This window comes from Micropterus dolomieu, linkage group LG23, assembly GCF_021292245.1.
Source record: "Micropterus dolomieu isolate WLL.071019.BEF.003 ecotype Adirondacks linkage group LG23, ASM2129224v1, whole genome shotgun sequence".
NCBI lineage: Eukaryota > Metazoa > Chordata > Actinopteri > Centrarchiformes > Centrarchidae > Micropterus > Micropterus dolomieu.
In genome coordinates this window covers 12,650,229-12,676,024 of record NC_060172.1, presented here as the reverse complement: position 1 = coordinate 12,676,024, position 25,796 = coordinate 12,650,229, and the positions used below count along the sequence as shown (strand labels likewise).

At 41.2% G+C, this 25,796-nt stretch overlaps 1 protein-coding gene across 1 annotated transcript; it reads right to left on the bottom strand.

The window, feature by feature from the left end:
* Positions 1 to 267: 267 nt before the first annotated feature.
* On the bottom strand, positions 268 to 20,681 carry fgfr4 (fibroblast growth factor receptor 4). The gene is made up of 21 exons (XM_046040376.1): positions 20,026 to 20,681; positions 17,586 to 17,793; positions 13,305 to 13,492; positions 13,052 to 13,202; positions 12,810 to 12,860; positions 11,801 to 12,070; positions 11,350 to 11,439; positions 11,079 to 11,245; positions 10,839 to 10,962; positions 9,739 to 9,929; positions 9,182 to 9,320; positions 8,693 to 8,886; positions 8,357 to 8,502; positions 7,862 to 7,983; positions 7,649 to 7,759; positions 7,064 to 7,254; positions 4,964 to 5,086; positions 4,123 to 4,193; positions 3,756 to 3,893; positions 3,528 to 3,633; positions 268 to 3,054 (listed from the first exon to the last, which is right to left on the bottom strand). The coding sequence occupies exons 2-21, from the start codon at positions 17,671 to 17,673 to the stop codon at positions 2,878 to 2,880; spliced, it is 2,838 nt and encodes a 945-aa protein (XP_045896332.1). The 5' UTR covers positions 17,674 to 17,793; positions 20,026 to 20,681; the 3' UTR covers positions 268 to 2,877.
* Positions 20,682 to 25,796: the final 5,115 nt, after the last annotated feature.

Sequence of the window (25,796 nt, the reverse complement as noted above, 5' to 3'; positions counted from 1 at the left end):
GCCCTCCACTGTCAGCCAGTTCCCTACTGAACTTGACATGGACAGCCCCATTATACACAGTGGGAAGGACAACTTGTTAAGAGCATTTCTGGTTTTGTTGGATACATTGATGCATCAATGTAGCCAATATGACAGACTCAATTGCCATTACTTTGTGCAAAGAGAGAGAAAAGGACACGGAGCTGCTTTATTTTAAATTATACTTTATTTCATATAAAAACAAAACAATAAACAAATAAATTAGATATTTCTAAAATAATTCTCTTGAGAAAGTGTTGTGATTGTTTACAGTTTGTATCTGGGAGAAGAGCAGATAACTGGAATGTAAAGATGCAAATGTATCCGGACACTTTGTGTATTTAAATGTAAGAGCTTCATTCCAAAATTAGATATTCATCAGTGACACCATCTGTCACAAGATGACAGACAGCATAAAATGCAAACAAATGAGGAGAAAAGATACATGAATCCTTCATTGGCAAAATGGTTGACTAGTTTTCCACAATTTAAAGCATTTTGGAATGAAACCCTCCATTTATCTTTAAACTTGCGCACACTTGAAAGAAAAAAAGGACCAAAGAGTAATGGACCAATACAACAAATGAAGGTGACACCTGCATTTAAAACAGACAAAATCCTGACCAAAATCAATTGGAATCCCTGTAATCAGTGGAGGGTAGGCTCATTTGTGCTGTGCTTTCGAGTAGAGTTTGGTAAACTTTGGTGAATTTGGACACGCAAAGGTGTGCCAATTGCAAACTGTCTTGACAGGGCTGACCTTTGAGGAATCAGAGATCTGGAGAAAAATATATAAACTGATCATACAATTAGATTTCCTTTGTGAAAATCTCCTTCCACACAACTGTTTGTTTCTCAGTTGTTTTGTCTGTGGTCAGATTTGGGAGGTGGACTGGGACTTACTGGGCATCTTACCCCACAGGGGAATTTTCTGCAGCTGGTCCTGGCCTAAATTACAAATCTGAATTAAGATTTGTAATTTAAAAGATGGGGATGTCTTTGGGGATAAAGATAGGGGCGTTTGGGAGAGAAGAGGAGACATTAGCATAATAAGAGCCTCTTCATTTGCACACAAGCTCAAGCTATCCCTACACCACCAACCCCCAAAATTCCCTCTGGTCCATAGTCACACCCATTAAGCCTGCAAAGCCTTCATTGTCCAGCTAGGCTGCGGACCTGAGGACCCCTCACCAACAGATTGGGCTGGGTGAAGGGTTACTTCCAGACAAAGGAGTGTCCCTCCCCCTTCTCCTCTATTTGAAATCAATCACACTGGCTTTCTCATTCAGTGCCCCCCCGCTCTCCTCTCCTTGTCAGCAATGACAGTGGGCTTGGGCCAGCTCCCCAACAGACTCCCTATGCTGAGTTGTCAGTCCTCCTTTCAGGACCATTCCCACCCTGGACACAGTGTCTCTGACAAAGCGGTCATGTAGGAAAAGACTCTACACATAATGTTGTCTCAATGTTTACATGGTTGTTTATCTATATAAATGAGTCCATCTAATAACCACTGGGGATTTGAGACCTGTTCAGAACTCTTTTTATAACTTAAATGCATTTGAGCTTGTGAGATCTAAAAAAGTTTCCGTCCAACAACAGCAACAAGTACTGGGCTCCTTCTGGTATGTAACCACAAATTGTTTTCTTGGCCTGGAGGTTACAACAATTTACCAAAAATTATAAATGGAGGGATTCATTCCAAAATTTCCCAACTTTAAGCCACCTTTAAAAGCCCAACCCATAATTCTTTGACCACATTCATTTGAGGTTTGAGTTGTTGATGGGAAATGCAAATTTTGTGTTTCTCAGTTGGTCATAACTTCAAATATGAGCTGGTTTGCTGATGTAAACCGATTTTATGACAGCATCTCGTTCGTCACTGCAATGTTGTGTTTTGTAAATTTGGGAGATAATTGGAGATCTTTTGGTCTAAATTGAATATGTTGGTATTTTGGAATGAAACGTGAACATAAAGACAGTGTGACAGCTGTGACAGGTTTGGCACTTGAAATTCTTCTCTTCGCTTCCAATAACCTTCATTTTTTTGTGTCATTCAGAATAATTTATATAAGGCAATCGTCTTTCCGTTGGTGATACATACATACAATATTTTAATATTCTAATATATTCACAGGAAATCATAAATTCAGGCACTTTGCTGCCACTACAGCATCTTCTTAGCACAAGAGATCCTGAGATTTAAGACCGTTTTCTTTTTAAATAAGCAACACAAAAGTAAAATAATCTTATATAAAGAGATTTATATTTAACAATCACTTTCTTCTTTTTTATCATAGCAAAATAAATCTTTTTTTTTTTGTTAAAATGTCTTTACCAATGAGGTTTCAAGTCCTGGTTTTGGGTTGAGTTTGAGAGAGTTGCTCAAAGAAAGCACTTCGAGGCATTTTGAGTACTAGGGTCTCTTCTGTTGTGTTTAGTGCCGCATTTTTCCAACGTTACAACAGTTCTTGAGTGCCAGAGCTGATAGTCCAAAGTACCACATTTTGTTTGTCCTCTTTTTCTTCTGCTCGTTCTCCTGCCCACGATGAAATGTTTTCCTTCAAACCTTTACCATGTAATGAAGCCTACCGGCCTCAGTGCTCTATGTGCATACAAGTGTGTCTGTGTGTGTGTGTGTATAAATGCCCGCCTATATCTAAGGACTCTGTCCGGTGCCATAATGGAGGTCCAATGGAAAACTTCACGAGAATAAAAACTTTAACTTAACTTTAGAAATGCAGCTGTGGACCTCCAATATGGCCGCCAGTGAATGTGTTACATTACTTGAAAACTTCAAGTAGTGCTTCCCATTCATAGCGTTCATGTCTGTGTCTGTGTATGGTGCCTTTAGTTGTGTGTCTATCGGAGCGCCGTCTTCATGTCTATCCGGGGTAGCACATCCTGGTAGCCCAGGAGGCATGGGTCGGTGGACAAGGCATCGTGGGTAAAAACAGAGTCGTTGTCAGAGGAGCAGGAGCTGGACGTGTCCTCACATGACGGTGAGTACTGCTCGAAGGGTGTCGACAGGTCCAAGTACTGAGAGAAGAAAGGAAGTTCAGAAATTAGAGCATTGTTGAAGTCTCTGCAGAAACAGGAAAAAGAAACTAGCCCACAGTCAAGTGTCAATTACAGTAAACTGAAATTGAATTTGGCGTGTTCTCAAAGGTTGTCGGACTGCTATTGAAGATGCTGTTCATTTAAAGGTGTCCAAGGAAAAATAGATGTAGATGGAGAATTGATGCCATCTCAGTTTCAGACCATGGTATCAGGTATGGAGACCAACAGCTTTTTTAAAGCCTAGAAATTTCTGTGTTTTAGTTCAAGTAGGGACCAAGAAATCAATCACATGAACTGCTGACCCATCTGCAGGTGTCTGTGTAATGGTGGTGCATACGTTAGCCTGTGTGCATGATTGTATGTGATTTCATATGAGGGAGTGTGTGTGTGTGTGTGTGTGTGTGTGTGTGTGTGTGTGTGTGTGAGAGAGAGAGAATGTGGTTAAAGCCAACCTCGTCAGAGATGGACAGCAGCACTCTGTCCAGCTCCTCCACCAGCTGTTTGAAGGTCGGTCTCTGGGTGGGAACAGCATGCCAGCACTCGCGCATCATCATGTAGCTACAGAGAAAAAACATACACAAAAATTATATCTTCAATCTACAATGAGACAAATGTTTAACATTTTCAGCTTTGCAAAACATGTGGCCAGGGGCAAACATTTAAAGAAAGGATTTGCTTACAGTTCATGTGTGCAGTTGGAGGGTTTATCCATGCGGTGTCCTTCCTTCAGCAGCTTGAAGAGCTCTTCGACAGGGATACCAGGGTACGGTGAGCCGCCCAGTGTGAAGATCTCCCACATCAGTACGCCAAACGACCACCTGAGTGGAAAAACGAAGTATTTACGATCAGGTCATGTTTACCTTTGTTTACTTTGGTCAAGTAAAACATATTTGCCTAGCTTTTCAAGATTTAATACAATTGGGATTATTTAGGAAAATATGTAGGAGTTAATGAATACAGTTACATGAGATTTTAAAGGTTTGACAAGACAAAACAGGAAAAATAATTGAGTTGGCAGGGCTTTTGTATATTAAAAGTTGGACTTACACGTCGCTCTGGTGTGTGTAGACTCTGTCAAACAAAGCCTCTGGTGCCATCCACTTCACCGGTAGCCGTCCCTGCAGAGCAGACATGGACACGTTAGAGTCCCACCTTCATTTACCACAGCAATTCACTTTTCATCTGTACACATTTTCCTTTCTATCTTGCTGTAAAAGTTTTTTCTACCAATTCTACCTCTCTTGTTGGTTCATGCTCGCTCATTTCTTCCTCACAATCCTCCCCCTCCTCCCTCCTCATCTCCCCTCTTTCCTAATTAAGTCCCATTAAGCCTGCTGCCAATCAGAGGAAAACATCAGACATCTGTCTTGAGGAGTATTAAAGCTGTGAATGGAGCCTGGCTGAGCAGTAGACATGTTTACAAGCAGGGCTAGTGAGGTAGTTTTTTACAAACAGCAACTTTAACCTTTTAACAATCCAAATATCTTGACATGAATATATTGTTTGATTGGAAGATATTAACATGATACCTCATTGATCCCTGAGGAGAAATGTTTATGTCACTTGAGAGGGTCAATTGTCAGGGTCAGCCACAGAACCTCACCTAGTTTTCTGATCTTCTACTTGATTAACACTTTAGTCTAGTACAATACTTGAGTAGTACAAAAGTATAGAGCAAATCACAATTTAGGGCTCTTAGTTTCATAACAAATAAATAAGTCACATGGATATTGCAACATTCAGCTTCTCAACTGCGGAAAATTAAAAGGAGAGCAGTAATTACACTGCGCTCTACCCTACTTGTTAACTGTTGGAAAACAAAGTTCTCCACTGGAAAGTTACAGGAGAGAAAAGTGATTCCTGAAAATATGCTGTCACTGCCACTCACGTTGGTGGTTTTCTTGTAGTAGTCGATCTGGTGGACTCCTCTGGCCAGGCCAAAGTCCGCAATCTTCATCACGTTGTCCTCCGTCACCAGAACATTTCTGGCTGCCAAATCTCTGTGAATACACTGCAGAGAGAGAAGAGAGAGAATTAAAGACTAACACAAAACCCTAAAGTGAGTTTAAGGCCAACTGCTGGGTCTCCAGATTACAAGATAAGCATAAAGTTTAACTGGTCCTGGTTAATGGGCACAGGGATTTAATGTCTAATTTATAAAATGGGCTGAATGCATCATTTTTTGTTGAGTATGTGGCCTCTTTTTAATTTTTTATGTATTGTTTTTAATACCACTCTCCCTTTGGCAGAAGTCCTATCCTATTAAACAAGAAGGTTTAACAAAATTTTATAATCAAAGGTTTTATATTTATGATATGCTCTTTTGAATTTAGACTTGTGACACCACATGTTCATGTCTGGTCCAGGCTGTGGTAAAAACACGGAGGTAAGGGAGGTAGAAATGATTCACTGCTGATTTTGTCCAAAAATGAGACTCAGGAGTCTAAAGTCAACACACAGTGCCTCATATTAGTGAACGCAACAAAATTAAAATGTCTTTATATAGAATCCCTGGTGTTTGAAGAAAAAACAACCCTTTGGGAGGAAAAAAGAAAGGCACTGTTTGCCCACATTGAATGGATGTCATTAAGTTTATTTTGGTTTTCATTCGAAATAGACGTGGGATTTGTGGGGACGTGCAAAATGAACCAGTCTTGGTTTGTGGGTCTCCCCATAATGGAGGGTTAGTTTCAGGATCCTGCATTCTTCTGAGGCCGTAGAGCCAGAAACCTGATGCCTATACACAGACGACGGCTCTGCTGCCTGTTTGCTAACAGATTTATGGCAGCGCTAAAAAGGACAAAGCCCTGCGACGGAGGGACGGACAGATGGATGGAGAAGAGTAAACAGGACTGAAGCTTCAGCAGCTCTCTGCTCAGGAATGCCTGTCTGAGACACCGGCTGGCACACAAAGAGACGTGTTGATAAGAAGCACACAGACAGAGTGCATGCTGGGTAAATGAAAGGAATAGAAACATGGGGGGTGGGAATGGGAAGAAAAGAAATAAAGGGACAGACAGGGGCACAGAGACAGGAGAAAGGAAAGAGAAAAAGGAGAAGGGGAAAGCTGTTGCTGCCAGACTTGTCTGGACCAAACTGATCCATCTGAAGGCCAAGTGCCCAAATCCGAAAACACTGAATTACACAAATCCTGATTACAATTCCCTTCAAGTCAACACCAATCTTCTCATATTACAGCCCCTTCAGGGCTTATACAGCTCACGAAGTCTACAAATGTTGAGCATTTTACTATCCTGCTTTGATTTTGTGGCTTTATTTCGTGCACAGAGACATGTATACATTTTTCTGTAATGAGGTCTGATGATACAGAAATATCCTCATGGGGCTGAGGCTTACAATGTAAAAGTTCCAACCTAGAGCATCCTAAACCATAAACCCGCAATCTGGCTCACACTAAACGTTAACAAGTACAATTTCTATATATTAGAAATCTTAAGTTATATTTGATCCATACAGAATATATCTCTGGGGCTATGCAAGTATATACATAGACATAGTTTCTGCTAAAATGTATTAAAAAAAAAAGTTTGGAGTTCATAGTAAAAGGAATAGTACTGTAGAATAAGCTTGATCTAGTCTATCAATTATTTTTCAATTATTCAATAAATTGTTCAGTCTATAAAATGTCAAAACATTCCCAGAACCCAAGATTATGTCTTCAGATATCTTGTTTTGGACAGTTTAATGCAAGGATATTAATTGTAAAATTATATCAACAGAGTGAAGCAGCAAATTCTCACATCATCGATTTTCAAAATAGTTGTCACTTAACTTGCTGTCAGTTACTGTAACTGATAGATCAATAATTTTAGCACTAAATCTTAGTTTCCTAAAAAGCTTTCTCTTGCTTCCTATTGCATCCATGAAACGCTTGCAGAAGAGCTTTACAGACACCAGAGATTCAGATAAGTTCTCAGACGCTTCTTCTTCTACTACAAGTTATTTCTTCTCTTTAAAGTGAACATACCCTTTTGGAGGCCAGGTACTCCATCCCTCTGGCCACCTGGTAAGCGCAGGACAGCAGGTCTTTGAAGGTGAGTTGCTCTTCAGGCACCTTGGTCACATCAAAGGTGTAGTCCATGCCTGGAGGTCGCCGGGCCCGCAGGTACTCCCTCAGACTGCCTTTGGAGGCGTACTCCACCAGCACATACAGAGGGCCTGGGGGGGAACACAAACAGGATGAAGGACGGGGTTGTTTCTATTGTTGTTTTATCCTGGAGGCTTCAGACCACCATAGTTGAAACACTCACTAAATTAGGTTGGTTTGTTGGTTTTACAATAATAAGGGGGTTTGGGAGGAAGCCAATGCATTGTTTTCACCCCAAAAAAGGGTGTGTGTGTCATAATTAGCATTAACAAGGAGGAAGCTGTCCTTTCATCATCATCATCCGTATCATAATCAAGACCATCAGTTTAAATTGACTGACTTGTCCACGGGGAGACAGATCAAACCTTTTTACCTAAACCCTCAGTTGAAGCAGAGAAAATAAAATAACAGAAATAAAACAAGAACAACAAACAAGAAAGGTTTAGTAATAGGTCAGAAACTCACCATCCTGTGTGCAGACTCCAAGCAGGTTGATGATGTTTTTGTGTTTGTCCATCACCTTCATCAACTCCATCTCTGAGATGAGGTCTGCCAGATCTTTGTCTGTGGCGTCGTCTGGGAGAAAAATATTACTTATAAAAGCATGCCTTCCCCACAAACAGCAGACTTAAGCTAATTCCTAGAAGTATTTTTGTGTCTGTATCATTTCTTTCCTACCTTTGAGCATCTTAACTGCCACAGTGGTGGAGACATCAGGACAGTCCTTGTTGATGCTGTAGGCCTCAGCTCTGACCACCTGACCGAAGCAGCCTTCTCCTAGAGGTTTGCCCAATGTTAAACTAGAGAGAGAAAGAGTGAAAGTTAGTGAAAATAAGTATGTCCAAATGAAAACTGTACAAATCCATAATTTGGGGCTCTGGTTTTTTAAACATAGGGTGGGTTGAGCCAAAAATGGGCTGCGGGCTCATTCCTTTTTAGGTCCCCACATGGTGCGAGAGCTACAAGTTTAAATGAGTCTGGATCCCAGGAGCCAAACTAAACTTAGTGAAGAAATACTCTCTTTGCAAGGGGCAGAACTTTTAAGTAAACCTTTAAGTATGCTTTTCAAGACACACCTCTTTCATAATCATTTCAAATGTAAGAGTAATTGTAATTTCTTTCCAAAATATCATCTACATCCTCGAAAATGATTAAAAATTGCAGATAACTTACTTCTCCCTCGGGAACTCCCAGTCCGGGTCATAGGGCAACTCAAACTCCATGACTCCAGCCAGCATCGGAGAGCAGCTGGATGAGAGGCGAGCCACCCTCATTAGCGACGCACTGGACTTTCCTGATGAGTTAGACTCCACCGAGTACTAAAGGAAGAGATACAGAAAAGAAGAATTTTGTTGTTTGCCTTCAGGAACATACAGGAAGGTTTCAAGTGTGGCTGTTCTGAGCAGCTATAAGCACTTTTGCCTTAAGATGTGGTCATAATCTACTACTTGCCAAAGCACATGTTGGATAAGATAGTCCTAAGTTCCAATGATGCATAGTGCCCTGTACCTGTCTACGAAGAGGAAACTTGGAGAGCTTCTGGACAGGGAGAGCATCAAACGGCTCCCTTCTGGGGTTGACCTGCATTCGACACAACACCACGATGACGATGGCCATGATCAGAGCCAGGAAACCACAGGCGTAGATGATGATGTCAGTGTACTTGGTCTCCATGGTGTCCATAGCATCTGCTGCTTCCTCTTCTATGAGAAGTGGGGAACAATTATTACAAAAATTCTATTTCTACCCTCAGCCTAAGTACAAATTAAAACTAAACATACTGACATTGAAAGTTTGTCACTTTCAATCTCTTGCTGCCAATCTAGAGCCACAAATATCGCTGTATGCAGTGTAGCTTCATGTTTGGCAGCTGGGTGCAGTGTTTGGCAGCAACATTGTTTATTGCAGACAATGCCATAATTACAAGTCAAAATCATTTAAGCAATCAAGTAAATAATTTTCTGTACTGAATCGTGTAGCCTTCAGTTCGTTCTTTACCTGAGAGGACTGTGAGCCAGGCGGACTGGTGAGCGAATCCGATTGAATTTCCAGCCAGACAAGTGTACTCTCCTGCATCCTCCATGGTAACTTTGGACAGGTATAGGACCTCCACCTCTGACATGTTCAGACTGCCGGTCTGCACAACACAGATGCAGAAATAGTGACAGAAACAGTTAGCATACAACAATCATTAACAATCATCACGATACAACTTCTTTTAAACCTTCCACTAGAGGCTTTTAAGAGTTGTTGAGTATGGTTGACTAATGGTACTTTTGTGCCCATTTTTGTCAGGAAATCAATTTATAATTGTATTAAAGCTCCGACAAAAAATGGACAATTGGAGCAGATTAAACAGGTTCCAGTCTTTTGGATAGAGATCTGAACTTGAACATAGTTTAGCTAAAGTTTGACTGACAGCAACTCCTACAGAGCTAGCACTGGGTATGACTTGGTTCTCAAAGGTAGCAAAGTGAGATGTGCTGAAATTTCATGAATGTTTTTGCTTTACAGCTGTGTTTACACCTGTCCACCACCTGCTATATGTCACCAACCTTGAGGACTCGAACGTAGGGTGTCCCATCAGGACCATAGCGGCTGCCATTTATTTCTATGTGTTTGAGCCACTGAATGTGAGGCTGGGCATCGCTGTAGACCTTACAGTGGAACTGGACGTCGCTGCCCACCACTGCTGTGGTGTTGGCTGGCAGACCGGCCTGCAATATGGGCCTGTGTGGGGAACGCTCTGTGTAGGAAAGAAATCAGAAGAGAGATAAGCAAAGTGAGCAAAGATGGCATTGAGCTCTAGAGACATTAGTCAGAGCTTAAAGGATTTTCCTCTTCTAAGGGCAACAGTTCAAAGGTGATTTGAGGACATGGAGACAGACATTTGACTGATCTGTCTCAGGAAAACCCCTCTCACCAGGAGTCCTTGTAGGTAGGACAAACATGGGGGAAACTGGAATCATAGAGCGCTATGGCTTAAAATATTCAGATATTTTCCAGTTTAATAGCCAGCAAATATGTCTGCTTTGTAAACAAACGTTTGTATGCTGGCAAAAGAACAGGAAATGTAATTTTGGGATGAAAATCAGTTCCATTAGTGTGGCTCTTTGTCAGCTGGTCGCCGGGGTCTCTTTGATCTACGGTTACTCTCGCTCTCTGATCTCGTTAGTTGTCTCGTTAGTCTTCTCCCCCCGTTGATGGGGACGGAAACTGACCCCGTGGTGGACGAACAGCGAACAAATGGAACAAACAAACCGCAGCTCTCCTCGATCTCCTGTCACAGGTCAGGTAGAAAACTGGTGTGGACGCCTGACGGTCCACATAATGCCCGCAATGGCGACGCCAGGCTCCCCTGTCACCTTGCTCACCCTCCCTCACACTGGAAGCTTTTATTGGAAGGCATGATGCTTTTTTCACAAGTGCTGACTAATAATTGTTGCTATTGCTGCCAGATCAGCCAGTTAAAGCCAGATCACAAGGCAGTGAAATTCAGGTTTAAAGAAAAATCTCTTATGTCTGTTTTGCTGATATTCAATCCATATCCATGATGTTACTTTTTAATTTCATGTTCAACACACATAAATCTGAGGTATTGACACACACTCTAAACCACTCTGTGGCCAGACAGCAATGAGTCATTGTTTCTTACCCAACACATCGAGGACGTAGCTATGAGCAATGGAGCCATACTTGTTCTCCACTAAGCAGGTGTAGTTTCCTCTGTCTGAAGGCACGACGCTCTCCATTACCAGGCTCCAGTGCTGGTGTCTCAGCTAGCCAAACAAACACCAAATATCATCAGCATCACTCAAAGCTCTTCCAGTTCATCCAAATAAACTTGGTTATCATTCAGCCTTATTGAGCATTGGGGAGATAACAAACTGCTCACCTTGATGCCTCCGATGCGATGCTCTCCTCTAAATTCACGACCATTTTTGAGCCAGCGGATGCTTGGCATGGGGCTGCCCATGGCTGGACAACGAAACTTCACTGTGTTGCCTGCAGGAACAGCATATAGCTTCTTCTCCATTCGTTGGGTGTGGGTCCAGTAGGGACCTGTATGGACAAAGACCAGCCAATGAGCCATTGGTCAGAATGCTCTGGTAGAGTTGTACTAATTCCTCAAGGATTCCAGCTACTAAGCAAACAAGAAAACACACCTCTGGAGAAGTAAACCTGGTCGTTTTCGATCTCAGCTGATGAGTCCTCCAAGCCGTTATCCTCATCATCGTCCCCCGACCCCAAGGAGTCTGGAAACATGACAAATATTAAGTATAATGAAGGCAATATGAAGAGAGCTATCACAATAGCCCAAATTAACATTTGATTTTAATTTTTACTCATTATTAATCTGTAAACCGAGTGCTCAAATGTTGTGTAACACAAATTTTGGAAGCCATATTGGAGGTCCTTAGCTTATTTGCTAGAGCATCTACGAACAGGTGATTGCTTTGGACATAATGTTAGCTTGTTAACATACTAACCTTATGCTAGTATCTGTTCAGCTAAAAATATTAACACTGAATAAAGCCAACATTGACAACATGATGTGCTTTGTAAAACACACATCCTAAGGCAATAAAAAACTGTTAACAGTGTTAGTGTCCTTACCTGCCACAGTGATGGTAAAGTTCCTTATAGGATCTTTGGTTCCCCGGAGAACACAAACATAAGTGCCCGAATCCTCGTATGTTACGTCTGTGATCTCCATGATGGTGCCGCGGATCTGGATGCGGGGAGTGGGGAGAACCCGGTATCCTTCCTTGTACCAGTTCACCGCCATGCCGGGCCGAGTGCTCATGTCGCAGCGCAGTTTCAGGACATTGCCCGGCTCTAACAGAAGATGTTCTGTGGTGTCCTCATTTAGGTCCTCAAGAACATCTGTTGAAACCACAGAACATCAGCATACAAGGTGTTAGCATACTGCGATGGAGAATGAACCTTGTTTATTCTTGTTTCTCTCAACTTTTTATTTCAAGCTGTCTTTCTCTCCTTCATTTTCTATTTCTTTTGCTCTTCACCACACAGGCCAGTCAGCAGGTTCTTTCTTCATCTTCCCTCTAAAGCAAGTAGCCATCCCCTCAACTATGACCTTCAGCTCTTTAACCCCATTATCTATTAAAACCCCACCCCAAACACGCACACAATGATATTACCATGGAGACCAGGAGGCCTGACCGACCCAACCCTCCTCCACATTCCCCTCCTCCCATCCTCCCCCTCCTAACACTGCAAATTCCCTCCCTTCCTTGCTCACTTCAAAAAGAAGAAGAAAAGAAATGTGGAAGAAGAGAGAGTGAAGCTAATGAACATGTTGCAGCGTGACAGTAGACGGAGAGTAAATCTAAGGGGCGGTGAAGGTTCAGTGGAGATCTAAGTGAGCGAAGGGAGGAGAGAAGTTCATTCCAGCCTGGGGAGGAGGACACAGATGGCCACCATACCATATTCTACAGCCTGTACTGTATTTTCTGGGTGTTACAAATAAATTATATCGTCAATATTAATTGAGGCTTGCAACGAAAAATTTTTGTGATTCTATAGTGATCATTTTTGATTAATTCATTTGGATTTTTAAACATTTGCAAGCAAACTTTCCAGAATGACAATGAAGTTACTGTACCTGGTGGGATTTCAGCAACAGTCAGGTCCATAGTGCGGGAAATAATGGTACCTGAGGAAGGCAGAGTGATTAGAAAATAGTGTGACACTGTATTATGAATGAATGTCTGATAGATGCTAAATTATAGTTGCAATTTGGCTCACAGGGCTCTTTGGATGAAACTGTCCATCAAATTACATTGGAATGGCACAAAAACTAGTGAGATATTCCCAAATGTTGGCATGATGGTAAGTGTGTCTCACCAGGCAGGACCTCCAGCCACGCCGACTGCATGGTCTGTACTGTCTTTCCTGCATGGGTGTTCTCAGCCATGCAGATGTACTCTCCTGCGTCATCCAGAGTGATGTTGGACAGATGCAAAATGTTCACCTTGGACGTGTTGCTCTGCAGGGCCTTCACAGAGGAGAGATCATTTTAAGATATTTTTTTGTGATTAGGACTGAATTCAAACACACTGAGTACAACATGAAAAACTGTCAGCTGATCTGTTCTCACCGTCAGAGCCCTGAGGCGTGGCGGTCCTCCCTGGCTCTGTCCCAGTGTGCTGACCTCCGTCTTCAGCCACTGAACCTTGGTGGATGCCGGCCGGTGGACTTTACACACCAGCTTCACCTGATCACCGACCACCCCTGTGGTGTTTTCTGGGTAACCTGGCATGATCAGAGGCCTAGAGACCCGAAGATCTGGATAACAGAAAGAAGGGGGAAGGAAAAAAACAGGTAAGCTCTAAAATCATTCATTATTTCATATTTCATCTCCTGATGAATTTCATTTTGAGATTCATTTTCATGGTTGACTTTGAAAGCATGAGGAACTGCCTGCTAACTGACTCCTTGCACCCTTAAACCAATTATGGGACCTTTTCCTCTGAACGATTTTTATTAACTCCTAAAATATCAACACTGTGAATAAAATAACCAGAGTTCAGGTGTCATGTTATGGTTACTTCACAGAACAAAGCCGTCTAGAGTCTTAATAAACTGCTACAATCCTCCTTGGTCTGAAGGCGCCTTGAGTGAACAAGACAAAAATTGTCAAAACACACCCTGGAGGTTTTAGTTTACCTCTGAAAGGTCCAGTAACAGAAGTACACCATGTTCTTAAACAGCCGCTGTCATTTAATGCTACCATGAACTGGTGATAGAGTGCCCTGATAACCCGGCAACTATCGTGTCACCATCAGCCACAGTGGCATCCATTCAGTGGGTCACTCGCCCATTTATGTGCTCGCCCACTCACTTGTTGCAGCATATGTGCACCCTGGCTGGGTACCTCGCTTACTGCTCAGTCACTCAGAACGAGCAATTTTCCAGGGCAATTTTCTGTCTGATTGCTTCCTGCGCCTAGCAAAAAAGGCAATCTGTTCCCTTGTCGGAGTGAAGTGCTGCCTTTTCTGCTAATCACCAAGAGTACGAGTAGAGGTAACGCTTTCAGAAACAAATACACGTTTACAATCTTGTGAGTTGAAAATCAGAAACGGTAAATGGTCAAAGCAGCCTAAAGGAAAGCAAATTTAAAGAAATGTCTTGATGGCTAGTTTGAATGTAAACACACTCACATAGTGTGTTTCAATTGAGAAAAACCTCAGATTGAGGACTGTGTCCTCTCATAAGTTATATCACAACAAGCCACACTTTTTTTATCTAATGGAGTAAACCTGAACACAGTAAAACAGTCAGCAGTAAATCACAGAGATGAACACACACACTTAAAGCCATGCTAATGAACTTGCAGAGACAGGGACGGTGCCCTGAAGTTGAACTCGCGGCAGAGTGTGAATTGTCACTAAGAGGCAAGGGGGCAAACAAAACACAACACAACACAAACAAACCGCTCGGCTGTTGTGAGCCAGCCAGTCAGCCAGCCGGCTGAGCTGGCAGCAGAACCTTCTGTGGAAACCAATTGGGACAATGAAGAGGCCTCGGACAATTTTGTGTCCTGACCTGGGAACATAGTAGCAGAGTCTTCCAATATGTATTTCTTTTTATCAGTTTTATTACCAGAAAGCTAAAGAACTTCTTTAAATCATTTCATGTTGTTCCTGACTTGCTGCCCATGCTGGAGAATGTCATCTAATCAGGTCAATATGCAGCTTTACTTTTAAGGTACTGGGGCAACTATTTATTTAGAATTTGTAGGAATTATATAACAATTAACAAATGATTTATAGCACATTGTTAAGTACTTGTAGGCAAATGTAAAAAGTGTATATTAATGTTATGTAAGCCTTGATGCTGGTGTAGAAACAGATAATGCATGATTGACAATATAATATAACACAGATGTAATAATATTAATCTTAACTCACCCATTAAATATTATTTTATATAGAAGTACCACACCATCTGCTGATGGAGGCCCTAAGATGTGACTAAAAGACCTGGCAGAAATCTAATAAGTGAGATTAAGAATTTCTATGCAACACTATGCTATTTCTAAGGTCAAGAACAAACTGTTAAGCTCAACACCACTGCATTTGTCTTATACTTTGTTAGCAATCATTTATTATCTGTTTATGCACCAATTAGGGAGTTAGCTGCTCAGTGCACCAACTCTGTCCACAGATCGCTCTGGCATGAACGTTCTGCCTGACCAGCAGATGCACTCCTAAAAAAATGCCAACCCACTTATTCTGTGCAGAGATCAAAGCAAAAGATGGCGTTCTTTGGCACTGTCTGTTTTCCTTAATGCTGCAAATGACGCACTGTCATTGTGAAATAAAACAATTAACAGCAGATTTAAGTTGCCAGCCATTGTTTAAACTTTGACATCATCTTTGTAAATTTGGTGTTTTTATATTCTCTCTGTCAGGATGAAGATCAGTCGAAAACACGGCAAGGCCAAACAGACAACAGCTATACTCAGACTTTTATATAACCTGTAATGATGTGGCAGAAAACAGGACTTAAAATAAGTTTTTCTGGGGGAGGAAAAACATTGAACAAGTCATATCACTGCATATAGCAGCATGCGGTTAGTAGCATTAGATGTATAATTATATTTGGAGAATGTTGTGATTTATTTTCTCTCAGTGATGTTGTCAAATAAGCAACCTAACAGAAAACACCTGGAGACTTTAAATAGATTAATAAAAGGTTTGATATAACACATTCCTTTGAAAAAGGGGAACGATCTAAAATATTTATTCTTCTCTTACATCCTAAACTTTGTGCTATTTTCTTTTTGTCTCTCTCTGCATCATGTCCCTGCAGAAAGGAGACTGACATCTGCCGTGTTGGGGATCTGTGGTGATCTTATGGGTCCCTCTCACCCTCACCACCTCTCCTCAGCTGGACTCATCTAAGGAGGTGGGTCACTCTAACTGACATCAAGGGGAAGTTTATCTTTTTCTTTTTTAATCCATCTCTCCTTCTCTGTCTCCTCTCAGTCTAATTTTCCTTCTTCATGTCATATTTACCGTTTTCTGTTAAAGCTTGTCTCTTATCTAGAAAGTGACACCTCACAAAAAAGATACAATCAAGCCAAGTTCTGATAATCAAATTGCACTTATTATGCCATCCAGGATCTCACACAGCTATCTTACTGATAATCATATGTAATACGTTCCACTGGGTACTACAGAGAAGTTACAAGGAAGTTTTTTTGTGGAGATTGAGGCTTGAATTTTATTTGACTTTGGTTCTGAATTGGATTGTTTTATATGTAGAAAATTGGGAAGCACCTTTCCACTCTGATCATAAATGACTTAGAGTTCATTCTTGTGATCAAAAGCACCAAGATAAAAGTTGCAATGCTGTCTCCACAGTTACAGCCTGCATGCTTTCCGACCTAAAGATCTTTCGATCGTCAACCATGGTTTAAATCTTTACTCATCTGTGTTGTAAATAAACCTAAGAGGTTTTTCTGGGCCTCCCTCCTGCACATTGTAATCTGAACAGCAAGCCCCAGCTGGCCTCGCTTGGTCCTGCAGTGCAAAGTGGGGGCCACAGAGACAGAAAAGAGACATGCGTCTGTGTGCTCGACGCCTCCAGGGCAACGGGCCACTTTCATCAATCTGCACATATCCTTACAAAAATGCCACAGTAAAGTCCTTTAATCTGAAAAAGGGATTTACCTTACAGCAAAGGAGGAATAAGTGATTTTGTTTTTGAAAGATGCTGATTATATTGAACAATTATACTGATTACATTTTAACTTAATGGAAACATCTTAATGGAACTTAAAACTGACAATGGCTGACTTATTGCACTGGCTTCTGTTTGTAAAGCATGAATGAAAAAGCCCTGCAGCCTCCTCCCCCTCTTCATCCTCTACAGCTGGCATACAGCCAGGCAGATTTACACTTCCGAGCCTCAGGGCCTCGGACAGATCAGGTAGCACAGTATACGGCAGCAACACTGAGAGCCCCCTGCTCCTCACTCCATCCAAGACTTGACTGCAGCCTCCCTGACATTTTTCCTGTCACCTTGACTTCCTCTGTGGCTGCCAAGAAACTGACACTTTCTAAGAAGGGAAAGTGGACTGATTGAAACCTTCACAAGTACATTCACACTATATTTAGACACAAAACACACCTTTTCTGAGGAGCTTACTTTTTCCTTTTTCTCCAGAGAAAACATTAGCAAAGGAAGAATCTATTTCCACAAACTGTCAGTGGATTCAAAAAAGCAAGAGTCACACACTTATCTAACACACTTATCTAGCTTTTACACAAACCACTAAAGCTACAGAAGGCAACCATGTGTAAACCTGATTTCAGTGCAGGTCTGATAATGTTTTATAGTTTCAGGTGTCACCTTGTCCTCATCTACTTACCTTTAGTTCTTCCTTCGTCAGTGGCCCTGGCAGAGATTCTGTCCATCAAACAGAGCAAGAGAACGCAAAACGTGCAGACCCTTGCCATCTTCTTGACTTGACGCGTGTGTTTTATGGTTAAAAGGTAGAAATGCTCCTAGTGTGGCCTCACACTCCGGTCTGTGGCATTGGAAACGTCATAAACCCACAATGTCTCTAAATCTTGATCCTGTAGAGGCAAACAAACACATAGGAGATGGTTATGAGTTGATCAGAATCTTGATTCTTCAAGGAAATCTGACTGGAGAGCACCTAGACACAAACCTTTCTGTTCAGTTTTGAACCAGGTGGCATAAAAAACCCATAAACAAGTGTTCAGATAAATAGTTAGAGCCTGATTTGACTCTGAGCAGCTGTGTTCTTAATCAGATGTCCTGCTAACTGTCCCACTCGTCTGCCACATTGTCCAGACTCTCCTGCGTCATGAATAAGGAGCAGGGCTGTTGTTTGTCAATGGAAGGCGTTCAGTCAGCCCCGGGATAATGGGCTCTTACTAGAAAAACACTTGAAAGTTGCCAGGAAGCTACAGAATCTGAAGGAGCAGCAGAGAATCGACTGGCAGCTGATGGGACTTCAGGTTCAGGACAGGAGGATATCCTTTCAATACCTTAGTTTGGAGAATATAAATGAGATTGTTTTCATTATTGATTGCTCTGACTTGTCTGATTATATTCTCGATTCAGCTATTAAGTACAAACATGCTTATTGCTGTCACTGAAAGGCCAAGATGGTGTCTTTAAATGTCCAGTTTTGTCTGACCAACATCCAAAAACCCCACATATATTCAGCGAATTAGTGCGGAAGACAAAAAAAAGCAGCAAATCCTCCCAATTATGAAGCTGGAAATGTGATTTAGGATACATGTTTGGCATTTTGTCTGAAAAAAAAAAGACTTAAAATTTGAAAATATTCTGTAATTCCTCTACTAATGTGTCAGCTCAAACATAAGCATGTTTTAAAATATGCTTAACTGCAATATGCAGCAATTTTATTTAAATAACTTTACCCTAATAAAGTCTCCTATAATGAAATGAAAAAAAAAAAAAAAAACTTCCGATTTCCACAAATATGTGTCAATGGTACAACAAATACCTCAATATCATCTGATTATTATTATACTTTTATTACTATTAAAAATGTTACTATAAATATGTTTCAAATCAAATTCAAGTAGGCTACAACGCTGTCGCCATAAACCCATTCTGCAGACAAACTAAACACTTCGAAAGCCTACAAGAACACTAAAGGAATAATACAGCGATTTTTATGCTGAGAGTCGCCAAATGCGCACAGGCGCCAGACCCTGGAGCGTGCGCTCCATGCATGCAGGCCGCGCCCACACACACACACACCGTTTAAAGAACCAGCTTACTGAATGAAACGTATTCTTTCTCAATTAAGGACTGGAAAAAACTTTTTTCTCCTGCTGCTGCTAATTCCACTGGCACGCTGCCTTGCTGCTGCACTCTGCTGTGTTCAGCTGGAGCCAAAATACTTAGCCTGTATATTCTACTTTTCAGTCAAGGACGTCACTGTGTAGGCTTTTATTTTTAGTATAGGTATCGCATATTACTGTCACATAAATCACACTTAATAAATCAGGCATGTACACTATTACTCTAGCATAGCTCTTTATAATGAACCTAAGAGCAGACAAGAGCCAACAACCGTTAGACCTGTCACCATTTCTGTTCTACAGTTATACTGACTTGTAGGGTCACAATGTTTGCACTTGTATGCAGCCGTCAGTCAATCTATTCGATCAATTCAGCATTACGTGACACATCCTGAGATCAAAACAATAAATAAAAAATAAACGCTGCACGCTTTTTGATTATTTCTTTTGACTTTAAATGCCCCCTAAATTAGAGGATTTTCTTGCAGAAATCCCTGATCAGTCATTATTTACATTTCTAACGTGTTGGATGAATGTGTCATTTTGAATGTTTAATGTGGGGATTCTTGTGATCTCTGGTCTGACAGATTTCAAACTAAGCTCTGAGCTAAACACAGTCTTTTCTCCTGACAAATAGTCCAGGTTGAAGGTTCAATGTCTAACAAGTGACTTGTTTAGATCTGTTAAAGTCACTGTTTCTTTCCTGAAATCCTTGAAAATGACAAAATGTGGATTAATTCATTACAATGCAAATGAGCATTCATAGTAGATAGAGAATAGGTTTTCGTATGCCTATTTCAAGAAATGTAATCTGTTTTCTAGAAAATCGCTAAAATAAAATGAAAGTGTAGAATTGCGTCACCCTAATGCCAAGATTTAAAGGCTTTCAGTAATTGAATATGAGGCTTTTTGTCGTGATCTAACCCACAGTCCGCAGTGCCCGCTGAAAATGAATGAAACAGCAACTCTCAAAGAATCTCCAGCTGTCTCAGTCTATTCACCCACCTTTCCTCCTGGTCTGTCTCACAGTGATCACTGGCACCAGGGGGAAATCACTCCTTGTCCCGGGTGATACGAGTGAATATTGAAATCCTCATTTGGAGCTCCGGTATCTCCGCCGTATCCGTTTCCAAAGCAGTCTGTGAGCGGGTCTCTTGCTGTTGTGTGTATCCGGATGAAAACCAAGTTGAGCTTATAAATCCATCAAAAACAGCCCCCTGGAACATAAACGACAGCTGCCGGGTTTCTCCTGGTGACCGGAGGAAGGAGCTGTGATCCCCTGGGCAAAGTCCACTGCAGCCAGCCGCTCAGAACACCAAATCCACGGAGAGAAAGAAAACCAAACATGGAGCGAGAAAGTGGATTTTGCGCGAGTATAAAACCTGTCCGTTGTCGCTCTGAAAAATGTTGGAAAGAGTTCGATGTGGCGAGAGAATGAGAGAAAAAGATTGATAGAGATAAGGACGTGCCCCGCAGTTCAGAGTCCCCTCTTGATTAAACTGTAGTCTTGGATAAGTCTTTACGCGCGTCTTTACGCAGCGCTTCTGCAACTTCTCCTCTCGTCGGTGAGTTTATCCCGGTGAGATCTGAGCTCTGCCGCTCAAATGTGAAGCTCAGCCTCATTCGTCTGTTTCCCTTCTACAGTGGAGAGAGAGGAGCGACTGCGTCCTTCACACACCAACCCTCCTACTGCACTCTGCTGCTCACCGCACGGCAGTCACAACAACAATGGTCTGAGAGCGGCCAGGGGAGCAGGAGGAGGGCGGAGGGAGGAGGGGAGGGAAAGGGGGGAGAGAGGGGAGGGGTGCGCTTCTTCATCCTCACAAAAACACCCCCCGTCTCTCCAAAGAGCTGGCAAATAAAACCTCTGCCTCTCCCTCCTCCCCACAGGGCACAGCTTGCTGAAGTTACTCATGGAATCATAAGTTAACTAACATTCATTGTTTTGCGAGCAAGCTGCACTTTTCAAATAACATTTGTAAGTCTGCTACAGTAGAGGAGCACCTGCCAAATTAGCCACATAAGTCAGTTATTAAAACAGTTTTTTATGATGCCTCATAATTTATTGCGGGTTAATTGTTCTTATGCAAACAGAGCATTAAGGCCTTAGGAGATGCATTCAATTACTTGCGTTAGTGAGTGAAGGCTGTAAATTGCCTCCACGTTTTAATTGCATCAGTAAAAGAACAAGACCCCCTAATCCCATTAGCTGCAGCAGAGAATCAAGATCAGCCTTGTTTTTATCAGCTTAATACTCTGAGCCTTAATGTCACCCTGTAAGATCCATGTGTACATTTTTGCAACAGGTTGTAGATCACAGTAAAAACTAATTTTTTTCATTCACAAAAATAAACAAATGAAAAACAAGAGGTATTACAGTAAATTAGAGCAAGCCATTTTAGAAGTGTGACAGTCAAATCCATCTGTGTGGATCAGCACACATGGTAGATAAATAAAACAACTGATAATGACAATAAAGTGAAAAAAAATGTGAACATAAGATCACATGAATCCACTCACTAACTCATTAACTTTTCCTTTTCTTCCCCAGTTAAGTTCTGTTTAGTTTGTTTATATATAAATCTCCCCAGAAGTACATCTCTGTCTGTGTTTCACCTGAATAATAAATGATGAAACCCTCCTCTGAGATAGATTTTTTAATTCTGTGTTACTCAATCCATTAAAATCCAGAAGCAAATAAAGGAGAAATAAACTTTTTTCTCACTAGCTTCTAGAGCAAGAATTATTTTCCTTTAACTCTGTGATTTGGAGTACAAGAGCAATTAAATGTTCAGTTTCTAAATCAGCAACATTACAGGTGACTTCTGTAAAGGATCCAAGCAGTCAGGCTTTGTGTTCCTATGACATTAAAAATGTCTATCTATCTAGGATCTATTAATATCTAAATGTAAGTGTCTTCTTTCTTCTTTCCATTTTTCTGTCCTTGATTGTGGCCTTTGGAGGATTTGATCTGTGCATTTATCATCACTACATCACTGAGGACATATTATTCTCAAAAGGCTTTTATCTCTCTCCAGGCCATCTTTGAAAATGAGAAGTTGTTCTTAAGTGTCCTGTTTGGTTGAATAAAGGGTTAAGAATAATAATTTTGGCATAGTCAGAGGATAAGTTTGTCTGTTTGCAATATCTCTCTCTGAATACCATGTCTACACTTCATGTCCAAATACCGTTCCTACAGATACCCTTATGCTACAGCCCACAATTATATTTTAGTACTTCCAACATTAGGACAATAATTTGAAGAAGAAATTTTTCCTGTTTCAACATTACAAAGCCCTCATGCACAAATCCAGGTCCATAAAAAATTTCTTTCTTCCTGGTCTGGTGTGGAAGAACTTGGCTGCCCTGTCGGGAGACCAATCTTCAACACCATTTTCCCAGAGGAGCAGAGGTTGTTAAAACAGCAAATTAATGATTATGGTTTTGGAATCACATGTTCATGTATGACATACGGTGGAATGTTTTGGGTGTCCACATACTTCTATAGCCTATAAACAACATCGTGATGTTACCGAAAAACACATTTGGAATGAGAAGATGTCTCTTTGGATTCATGTAGACCATCCAAACGTCACCAAAACCAATATAGAGAAAATATCTTATTTGTAGTGAAATAATATCATAATATATTTCTACCAGAGTTGGTTATAGGCCACTCACACTTCTCAGTTAGCTAACCTGTGTCCCTATAAATTATCACTGTGGTTAAACTCCACCAGTAAATTCATTTCAGCCTCTAAGAAATCATTTAGGATTATTGTTTCACCTCTGCTGGACAGTTTTTATTGTGAAGAAAGACAGGAAGTGCAGGGGAGAGAGGGAGCATTCACAAGCTACAAAGGTCCTGGCCTAGATTCAAACAGGGTTACATGATACCTGCTTTAGCCAAGTGAGCCACTGGGACGCTCAAAACAATGTTTGACCAAAGCTCTGCCTGCTGCAAGAGGTCCAAATAAATCACAAAAAGAGGTAAAGCGTCTGCACACACCGTTTACTTTTACCATGGGTCAAACTCCTCCAGTGGCCACAGTATGAGTGTGTTTACCTGAAATGTATGTGTTGAAATAAATTCCAGATTTGACCTTTGACACTTTGTGGCTCTACTTCGGGTCAGACAGAGCTTTACAGCGAAAGTCGAAGTACACAAATAAACGAGGGAGAGTGGAAGTCATAAAGTAGATAAGAGCTGTGCTAATGCCAGCTGGCGCTATATGTGGTTGACTGCTGGGCTAGCCACAATGTGTTTGTGTCATACCTGAGCATGTGTGTGTGTGTGAGAGTGTGTGAGCATGTATTACTCATGTTGTAGGGACATAAATTATTTTACACTTGGTGGGGACTCGCCTTCCTAATGGGGACAAAATGCAAGTCCCCATAACGTAAGTCATTAAATTTGAAGACTTGGTTTAAGGTTAGGGTATGGTTAGGTTTAGGTTTAGGTGTGTGTGTGTTTATACTGATAGATTATTTGATACCTGTGTTTTGGGAGGAGACAGCAGTGTTAATGTTATTGCACCTTGTTGTTGTGCTAATGAGACAGAGGTGGCATTTCAGTCACCTCAATTGCTTCACACATTCAGATCCACCTTGTATTCAAAGCTCATTGATGCACCCCTAAATAGAGCATTTAAAGTAAATATACTATGTTTTTGGGAGCCATCTTTTATCCATTTACATAATTACAACTATAATATTGATGCTCTGTTGATACTTGTATGTTGTTCCTCAAATGTAAGTCACTTTGGATAAAAGCGTCTGCCAAATGAGTAAATGTAAATAGATTACTCGGCCCGGCTGACTGATACACATGGATCATTATCTCACATAAAAGAAAGAATTTGTGTGTTAAAAGTATTAAGAAGTGTCAAATGATATATAAGCAAGACTGTCAGTAGTTTACACATCAGGTGTGATAATAGATTTAGATTTATACAGAGAGAGAGACTGCGCACAATGGCCATGTATCAGTTGACAACAAGGCTCATCTCTCAACCACTACTAGGGTTTAAGGAGTTGAAATCAAAATGATTTTCACAGGAAGAATTGCAGGTTTGTGATGATAAGAGAGTTTATTTACCTTTTGGTGTTTTCATCCTGTGTCATGTTTCAGTTGTATGCTACTACTTTGTTTAGTATGTTTTTTCCAGTTTTTGTTTATTTGTTTTATTTATGATCATATCCATGTTTTGCGTTAGATTGAAATAATCACCTGGCTTCTAGCTTCACACTTCACACACACAGACATGAGTGGTAGCGTTCTTCTCCTCTGAATGAGCCAGCATACTTGATGGCGTATTAGAGGCGGCTGTGTCCGGCAATTTCTGTAACTTTCTGAAACCGACAATTATGACATTCACAACACTTCATACCGTGATTGGTCAGCTGTTTAAACTTCTCTCTCACGCTCTCTTTCATCATTCTTTACATAATTATTTCTGTCACTTTCTGTCATGAATGCAATGCTATGAATGTCGTCGAAAATGTGTGCTGTTATTCCCATATTTAAACTAAAATGTTAAATGTTTTTCACATTGTTTTCTGGAGGGTTGTCTGGTAAACATAGGAAATTACTGAAGGGCAATCATCAGGTAAAGTCTGTTCACTTGTAAAGTAAATAAATACAACATCACAGATCACTGCTACATAAAATCTCAGTCTGTCTCCAATTCCCAAATACTCATGCATGATAGAACTAAATACCTCAACTTTAGATCCGCCCCTCGACCAGGACCAGACCCTCCGTCCTACCTCTTTATCTGATGACATCAGTGATATGGGAGATCCCTCCCCGACCCTCCCTGTGCCCCCAGGTCCAGATAGCATTGATAGCTTGCTGCATACTGATGGTAATGCTGATGGGGAATACTGGGGCTGGTTGGTGCCTGTCAGCTGATAACAGATTGGGGAGGAGGTGGGGTGATGTTGGGGTAAATGATAACCATTGGGGTGAGGTGAGGTTAGGAGAATGTGTGTGATTGTGTGTGTGTGTGTGTTTGTGTGTGTGTGTGTGTGTGTGTGTGTGTGTGTGTCTGTGTGGAGGGAAAGTGAGGTGGAATAAAGGTCAGGAGGAATGTGTGAGGTGTGGCCGGTCGCTCATTAGTCTACTTCACAGCAGGGACACGTTACAGAAACATCAGGGTCCATTTGCATCATTGCTTGAGGCCCCATCCACACTACTCCATTTTAGTTTAAAAACGGAGTTTTAAAACAAATACGATCCGTCCACACCAGTGTTTTAGATGCAGTTCAGAGTTGATCTCTGTCTACATTAAAACGACTCAAAACGTTCACGTACACTGGGCATGTGCGTCCCGGTGTAAACATGAAGCAGATGGCCTATTCCATAGTTACAGAAGAACTGGCAAAAGTATAAAGTACTACAGACAAAGAACCACACCAGATTTTATTTTGCATGGACCAATAACGAGCTGGGACTGAGTGTAACATGGCAGTTAAAATCGTGTGTGGCAGCGGAAAACAGACTGGGAGTCTTAATGTAACTTACAGACTATAGCACAAAACGTTTTGTTGTGCATTTAAATTTCTTTAAATTTACTCACAGCAGTTTGTAAAAATGATCTTACAGATGCAGCTGCAGAAAAAAACAAACAGCAAAAGGCATAAAACATACAACAAATAAAGGATGAGTAACTAATAAGAGTAGCTGGGTTCATAAAAGCAGAGTTGCATTACGACACAACTTTCTATCTTTTATTTTGTAATTTCTTTAAAGGTCAGCCAACTAGCCTTGAAAA